Genomic DNA, 9,614 nt, shown 5'->3' on the forward strand with positions numbered 1-9,614 from the left:
TAATTCAGTGGAAGGTTCATCGATGCATTCTAGTCGTACTGTTGTTCCTTTTATGGCTAGTGATAACACTATTACACCTACAATAAATAATAGTGTAAATTCCTCAGAAGAAGCTGCAGTCGAGTCTTCTAGTTTACCTACTCCTACCAATGTTGTTGCTGAATCTAGTGCCAATACTGAAGTTTTACTTGAAGTTGGTGAACCCCGCACGAACTGTCATCTGATGCTCACAAGGAGCAAGTTTGGTATTTTTAAGCCTAAAGCTTACTCAAGTTTTTTGATGAAGAAGTTCCTTCAACGGTTAGTGAAGCACTGCAGTCTCCAAACTGGGCTGCTGCAGTTTAGGATGAGTTTAATGCCCTGAATAAGAATGAAACTTAGACGCTTGTTAAGTTGTCACCAGGACAAGTTGCAGTGGGCTGTAAGTGGTTGTTCAAGTTGAAGCGTAATCCAAATGGCTCAATTCATCGATATAAGGCATAACTTGTTGCAAAGGGGTTCTTTCAGGTTCCTATACATGACTATCTCAACACTTTTAGCCCTGTTGTGAAGTTTACAACCCTTAATGTTGTTCTCTCTCTTGCTATGTCTAATAACTATGAATTGAGGCATGTAGATATCAATAATGCCTTCCTTAATGGAGATTTGAAGGAAGCAATGTTTATGCAGCAACCTCCAGGTTTTGAACATATGGCAGCTGATGGTATACTTCTCGTGTGTAAGCTACAGAAAACATTGTAGGGTTGAAGCAAGCTCCCCGAAATTAGCATGCCAAGTTGAAAGATGTGTTGCTTTAAATAGGGTTTCAAGTTTCTCGAGCTTATGCTTCTTTATTTTCACCAATGTCGATGTTGAGCGTGTTTATCTTATGGTATACGTTGATGATATTGTTATTATCGGTTCGTCATCTTCTGCAATTAATGATGTTGTGCGCATGTTGCATGACATGTTTTCTCTTAAGGATTTGAGACCTCTCAGTTATTTCTTAGGGATTGAAATAAAATGATTTAATGGCTCGTTGATGCTCAGTCAAACAAAGTTCATTTTGGAGATTTTGGAGAAGGCAGACATGAAGAATTCTGCACCATGTGCTACGCCTATGGTTTTTACGTCCATATTGGTTGAGGATGGTGAGTTACTTTCTGATTCTAGTATGTATCGAAGCGTTGTTGGGTTATTGATGTATGTGTGTCATAGCATACCTGATATTGCATTCAGTGTTGGAAATGTAGCTCAGTTTATGCATGCACCTCGTGACAACCATTTAGTTGTAGTGAAATGTATTCTTTGCTACCTTGCCGGTACTGTGGATTATGGGTTATTGTTCTTTCTATTCGATTCGAGGTTGATAATTTTAGTATTTGCTGATACTGACTGGGGTGCAAGTGTCACTAATTGGCGATCAATTTATGGTTATAGTGTGTTTTTAGGTAAACATTTGGTTGTATGGAGTTCCAAGAAACATAAATATGTTTCTCGATCAACAATGGAGGCCGAATATAAGAGTTTAGCTGATGCTACAGCCGAAGTCACTTGGGTGAGTACACTGTTAGCTGATCTCGGGTTGACGCAGAATGGGAAGTCGTTGATCTGGTGTGATAATACAAGAGCAGTGGCGATGAGTGCCAATCATGTATATCATGCACAATCAAAACATGTAGATCTTGATGTACATTTCATTCGTGAAAATGTGGTTGCTGAGCAGTTGTGTGTGAATTATGTGCCTGCAGCTCATCAAGTTGCAGATGGTTTTACTAAGCCCTTGTCCAAAGCAACATTTGAAGTGTTTCGTGAGAGAATCGGGGTACAATTGTGTTCAACACAAGATCAGAAGATTGGATGAAGTAAAGGGAATATTAGCAGTATTGTGCACGTATTGTATATGAATGTTGAAGCCGTTAATAGGTGGTTGAGGTTGTTAGAGTGGTTAGAGAGTCTGTTAGACTTGTAACCTATTGTATGAGCTGTATAAAAACATCTAACAATGTGTACTTAGAGTAGCATTGATTTTGATATATTCTTCTTCTTTATGATATCTTAACAAGGTTGAAGTTGTTCTCATGGAAGAAGTTCAGTGTTCGGGGCACAATTTAATCTACACCTATAGCTCTCTGTTTCATTTTTATTTTTTTTTAAAAAAACTATTAACACTTAGATGACATACGAGTTTGATGTTGATATGAAACTTTAGTTTGTGTATCGATTTTATCATTAAACTTTTAATTGTTATAAAGCATTGAACTTTAGTTTGCATATTAATTTTATCATTTCCGGTCAATCATCTCTTGTTATCAGTTGTCATTTACGATAAGGTCAATATCAAATGTTCGTATTTCACGCTTTTCTCTTTCTTTGAATTGTTTTTTCATAAAACCAACCCAAAATCTATGATGTTCATCTAAAGTTTTGACATTCTAATGCTCTAATTTGGAGTTTTTTTTTAGTTTTCAAGGATTTTTAGTATTTGTTAAAAAATCTGAACGGTGAGAACATTTTTTCGAGAAGGCGAATAACCTACCACGAAACTAGTCTCATTGTACTTTCGTTGAAAGAGATCAATATATTAGAACATCGATTTAGAGTGAGTTTCGTTGAAATCTAATCTAAGGAGAAGAAATATGAGAAAAATATGAATATTTTGGTATTGATCTTGTCATTAATGGCTACCAAGATGGAAGTCGATTGACTGGCAACAACGACGATTTGATCGATAATGATTAAATTGGCACACAAATTAAAGTTTAATAAAAAAATATATACAACAAATTTCTATAACAAAATATTATCACATCGTTATGTCATTAATAATTAGATAAATTATAAATTCACTTAATTTTACTATGTCTCCTATTTCACTTATTGTAGTTTTAACATTTTTAATTTAATCCGTAGGCAAGATATTTTTTATCACTCAACCTTTTTTTTCTTTAACACTGTGATGATATCGCTTTATTTATTTATTTTTATTAATATTATTTTTTGTATTTGTTTACTCTTTACACTCGCAAAGTTATCATCATCTCTACGCCGCTTGGTTACCATCTCATGTAGCAGATTTTGTTCTTTAAACTCATTCACCGACAAGGCCACGAAAGGGTATTTGATATGTGAAGCCACCTCCAATAAATGGGAATCTTGTTCGAACCCACGTGAGGAAGAAGAGAGTCGTTGCCACACTAAACAAACACAGAAAAACACCACTTGCAGTTTAGTTTCTCTCTTCTTTCAGTCCTTCCCCGCGAGTTCCAATGGAGATTTTCATGTGGCCACAATTGAAACTCCTTTTCTCCTCTCCTTCGGCCATTGTCTAAGAAAGATTTAGGCCAAGGTTTGGAAAAAAAAAAAAGCAAGGACCAGCTGCAGGTTTCAAGTGCTTTTGAAAGATTTAGAAGAAAAGATTAAAGACCTTGGTTCTACCTAGGGCCTAGGGATACCAATCCTTGGTGCAAACTCAAAATAGCATGACTAGAACTTGATTTTTCTTTATCAACATGTATAATCTACTGTATACTTTAATATTTTATCGTTACCTGATTTCTTTGATTTTTCAGGTCTCTTGACATTAATGATTTTGATGACTCTTGTACTAAAGAGGAATCCTATCATGAAACCGATATCTTTGAACCATTGGAGTGGTCATCTCTGAGTTGTGTTAAAGAACATATTAAGTCTGAACAGTTGATTGAGCACTCAAATAATTTAGTTTAGCCCCAACAGACACTATAAGAAATTTCTACTATTGTGACAAATTTAATTTTGTCAAAATTAATTTTATCATTATTAGTAATTATTAGTAGTTTTTTGGTGACAAAATAAATAATCGTCGAATTAGATTTAAAAAAAGATATATAATTATTATAAAAATTAAAATCGTCATAATAATTTGTCACATTTAGCAAACATGTGTAACATATGATAACAAAATAAATTTTTGTTACGAATTTTTGTCACAAATGTTTTCCTCCAATTTTTTGGCGCCAAATTGAAGGCATATAGTGACAACTTTTGTAACTAAAAATTTTAGTAATTATGACAGAAAAAATTGTCACAACAAATAATGAGATTTCGATTTGTTGTGACAAATTTTGTTTGTAATTATATATTTTAATTATAGTGACAAAATGTATAATGACAAATGATTATCTCCAATTTTGTGTACAGAAACAAAATCATATAATGACATGTTTTGTAACTATAAGCCATAATTATTGTTACAAAAAATTATCACAACAAATAACGAGATTCGAGTTTTTAGTAAAAAAAAAAAATGTTTTTCGTTATATATTTTAATTATAGTGACAAAATATATTGTCACAAAGATTTTCCTCCATATGCTTTTATGCAAAAAAAAATCATATAATGACAAATTTTGTAACTATAAGTGTTAATAATTATTACAAAAAACATTGTCACAAAAAATAATGATATTCACGTTTTTGTGACAAATTATATTTGTAGTTATAAATTTTAACTATAGTGATAGCATATATTAATTTTCATAACTATTTTTCTCCACTTTTTTGTTTCAAAAGTTATATTGACAATTTTTATAATTATAATTTATAGTTATTGTTATAGAAAAAATTATTACATTAAATAATAAAATTCAAGTTTTTTGTAATAAATTATTTTTGTACTTATATATTTTAATCATTATGAAACGTTATACTACAAGAACCATTCCTCCCTATCTTTTAGTGTTAAAAATGTTATATAGTAACAAAATATATTGTAATTAATAAATTTTAAGTTTTTTGTAATTAATTATTTTTGTAGTTATATATTTTTAATCATTATGAAAACTTATACTATTAGTAATATTTCTTCCTATTTTTGGGTGCAAAAATGTTATATAGTGACAAGTTTTGTAACTATATGTAATAATTATTGCTATAGAAAAATTATCACAACAAAAATTTCATTTTTTTAAAATTAATAAAAGATTCAAGGTTTTTTTATAAAAAATTATGTTTTCAGTTATATATTTAATTATAATTATAAAATATAATAATTATTATAAAAAACAAAATGTTCAAAAAAATTAATTTTTCTGATAATATATATATAATTAAATGGAATTTTCAAATATAATATAATAACAAAAATATATTATCAAAAAGTTCAGGCTTGTTTATTTATTAAAAAAGCATTATTCTAAATTAAAAATCTAAACTACACAAAAAAATAAAATATAAAAAATATTTAAAAATGAAAATTAAATTGCTTAAAATTTGATATATATATATATATATATATATATTGAATTGGGAATGAACGTGTAAGTTTTAAACAATATATATTAACCATAGTTGGACAAACTATTAAATTTTTTACATTAAGTTTAGGTAAAGCTTACTTCCATTTATTATGTTATATTCACTACAATACTCTTCTTTTTAATATTTTTTATTAAATAGTTTTGTAATGGTTAATGATAGAAGTTGATGGTTAAAGGGTCTTTTTTTTTCTATGTTTGAGGGTCGCATTGAATGCAGTAGTAACTTGATGGTCAAATTGATTTTTTTAATGTACAAGAGCCTTAGGTATCTTTTTTCTGAAAATTAATATAAATTAAATAAATATAATACGGTATCGATGACCCGAAAATACAAATACCTAGGTTTTATTTAGGAGAGAAATTTCCCTCTATTTTATTTTAAAGGAAATTGATTTTTAAAGGGAACTTGTTTTTAGAGAAATTTATTTGTATTTATGTTATAAATACTTTTTTAAAACCCTCAGTTTAACCGTTTCAGGCCATTATTCCAACTTTATATTTCTTCTTTCATCGCGAAGGAAAAAATAAAACGAGTTTTTTCTTTGATATTATGTCTAATTACTCTAGTAGGGATTTATTTAAAAGAAATCTAAACCTAAGGATTTGATCTAAAATTAAGATTCTATGACTACATTGAAAGGAATATAAATTATCCAACAAAATTAAATACAAATAAAAACAACCAAGGGATTAAAATGTAATAAAATTAAAAGCTAATAGTCATTTAAAAATAAAACATAATAGCATAAAATGATGACTAAATTGTACTAAAACAAAACTGTGGACCACGATCAAAAATAGTAAAGAAACATTGAGTGACCAAATTGAAAGAAACGAAACTAAGGTACAACAGATGACAATACGTGATAATATAAGGACCCATGTCCTAATTATACCAAAAAGTTTATGAGAACACAAAAACCCTAGCCTTTCATGCGTATTGTTTTTCACTTGGCCATTTATCCTCTTTGTGCGCCACATCTCTCCGTCCTCTAAAACCTCAACGGGAGGATAAGTCTCCGATGTTTCTCCTCGGAAGCAATGGATTCAATAGTCCTTATTATAAGCATGCCTCCTTGTTCAGCACTCTCTGGAGGATAAGCCTCCCTTATGCCTCCTTATTATAAGCATGCCTCATCAACGGGAGGATAAGTCTCCGATGAATCTGAAGAGGTGCTGATGCTGGTGACCATGCTGATGTTTTCCTTATTGTAAGATCATTATTATAAGCAACAACAACAGTGGTTCTATTGGCCAATAGCAAATTTCCAAGGTGGTCTCGGAAGATTCCACCTGCTGCAGCTTGTCTAGAGACTGTCGAGCCTGCTCCGTCTGTGTTTAAACAAATAAATATCGTTTCAGGTGGGCTCCATTGAATCATCGAAGAAGTGCAATTCCTAGTTACCGGTGATCTAGTAGATGAGGCGTTTAAACATTTTGCCCACGTCAATCCTGCTCGAAGCAATGAGTTTGCTATGTTTGGTATGTTTTGGAAAAATGGCTGAGTTTTTTCCTTTCCAAAGGTGCCAAGTCGCGACTGAGAATGTGAAATTCCAGGGGCATTGAGCAGCAACACTTTGGGAAGTGGTGCGAAGGTTTTCTAAGATCCATTCTTGTAGGGGAAGGGTGTAGAATGCAGGCACATATGTGCTTGGAGCTAGTTGTTGCCAGAGATCTCGGGCGATTTTACAATCGCGGAGAATATGAAGTAACGTCTCGTCAGGCGATATGCATTGTCCACAAGAAGCATCATGAGTAAATCCACGAGCACGTCTGATATGATTTGTAAGGAGTCTGTCACGATAAGCCAACCAAAGAAGGCATCAAATTTTCTCTGGAGATTGAAGTTTCCAGATTAGATTCCAGTTCGGGTTGTGGTCATTCCAACTTGATTTTGAGATTGTTTCATAGGCATTATTCACCATTAAAATTCGTCGATTGTTTATGTTTCAGTAGCAGATATCTCGATCCAAGGAAATGCATGGTGGATGGGAACTAAAGAAGAATGAAATGGTTGCTGGGGTAAGGATTCTGTTCAGAAGGTTCCAGTTCCATGTTACTTCACCGTTTGATATTTCAGTAAAATTGTTTACTGTGATTGAATTATCGACGAGGATATTTGACATAGCATGATCGCGCAGAGTTCCAAGTTCAGGGATCCATATGTCACTCCAAAATGTTGTAACTATACTGTCTCTGTGAGAAAGCAGCCATGGAAGTTGAGACGATGGTATGAGTTGAAGAATGGAGATACATGAAAATAAGAAAGTGAAAGATGAAAGCACAGAAGATATTTTTATTGTAAATGACTTGTATTCATCTCAGCTAGTGCATTGCATTTATAAGAGAAGATTAAGCTCTCATTAGCTGCCAATAATCGTCTAACAAACTAACACTCTTAGCTAATCAACCTAACAGACTAACTGCCTCCTCATGCATGTGCTGCATTGATAACAGTCTAACATTCCCTCTACTTTCTCTTCCTCCTTCAACAAGGTAAGACACATCCTTCCGTTCGACTTGAATCGGAAGTGCCGATGCTTCATTCCGTTCGACTTGAATCGGAAGTGCCGATGCTTCCTTCCGTTCGACTTGAATCGGAGGTGCCGATGTTTCCTTTCGTTCGATTTGAATCGGAAGTGCCTATGCTTCCTTCCGTTCGATTTGAATCAGAAGTGCCGATGCTTCCTTCCGTTCTTCTTATTCACCTTCATTTCTTTCTTCTTCATCCTCTTATACCAATAGGCCTATGACGTAAGTTTGATATTTTGGCAGTTTCAACTGGGTAGTAATGTACATCAATTATTTTGTTAAGATTTCTTTTAACAATCTCAGTAACCTCTGCCAGTTTGTCAAAGTCAAAATATCTATTATGGGAACCTCTACTACCAACAAGCCTCCTTGATGGATGAGACTCCAGTGGAACCACCTTTTCCCCCTCCTTGATCAACATAACGAGCAATGTCATTGAACACCCGCAACATTGGAACAATGCCATTAGATGTACCATTTATTCCACGAATATAACTGCCCATACCTCGAATATTGTGAACTGAGACACCAATCCCTCCAGCTGATTTGCTGATGATAGCACACTCCTTCAAAGTGTCATATATTCCCTCAACACTGTCATTTTTCATGCACAACAAGAAGCAGCTGCTCAATTGAGGTCTTGGAGTTCCAGCATTGAAAAATGTGGGAGAAGCATGAGTGAACCCTCTTTGAGACATCATGTGATAAGATTTTATAGCAGAACCAATGTCATCCTTATGAATTCCAACTGCATCCCTCATTAACATGTGTTGAGGCCTTTCTATAACCTTCCCTTGGACTTTCAGAAGGTAGGACCTCTCAAGGGTTTTGAAACCAAAATAATCATAGTCAAAGTCCCGATCATATATGATCTCACTGTCCAACAGAGCAACATTCTTCATGATGATCTCATAAACATCATCAGCAATCACAGGAGCCTTCAGTCCAGATCTCTCATTGAAATGATTGTACAAGATTTTAACCGTCTCTGAGAATGACTTCCTAGTATTTTTATGTAAATTTGAAACGACAATCCTTGCCGCCAAGGAAGCATAATCAGAGTGGTTAGCGGTCATGGCGGCGGTGGTTTCAGCAGCCAATTCATCAAGCTGGCTGGTAGTAACTCCTTTGTAAACACCAGTGCAGACCTTCTGAGCCACAAGGACCGGATCACAGTGGTCGATACTGAGTCCATAGCTCAACTTCTTCAACCGCGCCGTTATCTTATCAAAATGAATTGTCTCTTGCATCCCGTCTCTCTTAATCACATACATTGTTAATCCTTCTCTCTTTTTTTCTCTAAGTAATTTCATCGAATATATTTTAATCTTGCGCACCGAACTGTAACAATCGCAGATTATCAACACCAACAAACTTAACGAAATCAGAATAATCTATCAACACCAACAACTACTGATCCAACTCTAAACGTAGGACACGAATCACCAAAACAAATAAAAATCTGGATCCATTGTTAAAGCACAACTAAGGTTCCAGGAATGACTAGCAACCTATGAAAACGTGTACTAGTAGTAAAGGAATCAAACAGTGGCGCATGTGAGACTTGCGATTATGGAAACCAATCGACGATGAGTGAAGCAACTACAAGACCGGCGGAAATGAGCAGCAGTGTCAATGTCGATCAGATCGAAAAAGCTTGACAACAATAACGAACGAAAGTAACAACGACGGACGAGACTCTGATCTGATTCAGTTTAACGATCGAGAGTGTTGGTGATGATACTATACGGAGCGACGTTTGGCGAACAGAATTGTATCAACGTCAAGATCTTTAGGCTGAATA

At 33.8% G+C, this 9,614-nt stretch overlaps 1 protein-coding gene across 1 annotated transcript; it reads right to left on the reverse strand.

The window, feature by feature from the left end:
* Positions 1 to 6,386: 6,386 nt before the first annotated feature.
* LOC120196536 (ribonucleoside-diphosphate reductase large subunit-like) lies at positions 6,387 to 9,084 on the reverse strand. Its single transcript, XM_039198326.1, has 2 exons — positions 8,172 to 9,084; positions 6,387 to 6,610 (listed from the first exon to the last, which is right to left on the reverse strand). The coding sequence occupies exons 1-2, from the start codon at positions 9,082 to 9,084 to the stop codon at positions 6,387 to 6,389; spliced, it is 1,137 nt and encodes a 378-aa protein (XP_039054257.1).
* Between the last annotated feature and the right edge of the window lie 530 nt (positions 9,085 to 9,614).

This window comes from Hibiscus syriacus, unplaced genomic scaffold (assembly GCF_006381635.1).
Source record: "Hibiscus syriacus cultivar Baekdansim isolate YM2019G1 unplaced genomic scaffold, ASM638163v2 tig00117034_pilon, whole genome shotgun sequence".
Taxonomy (NCBI): Eukaryota; Viridiplantae; Streptophyta; class Magnoliopsida; order Malvales; family Malvaceae; genus Hibiscus; species Hibiscus syriacus.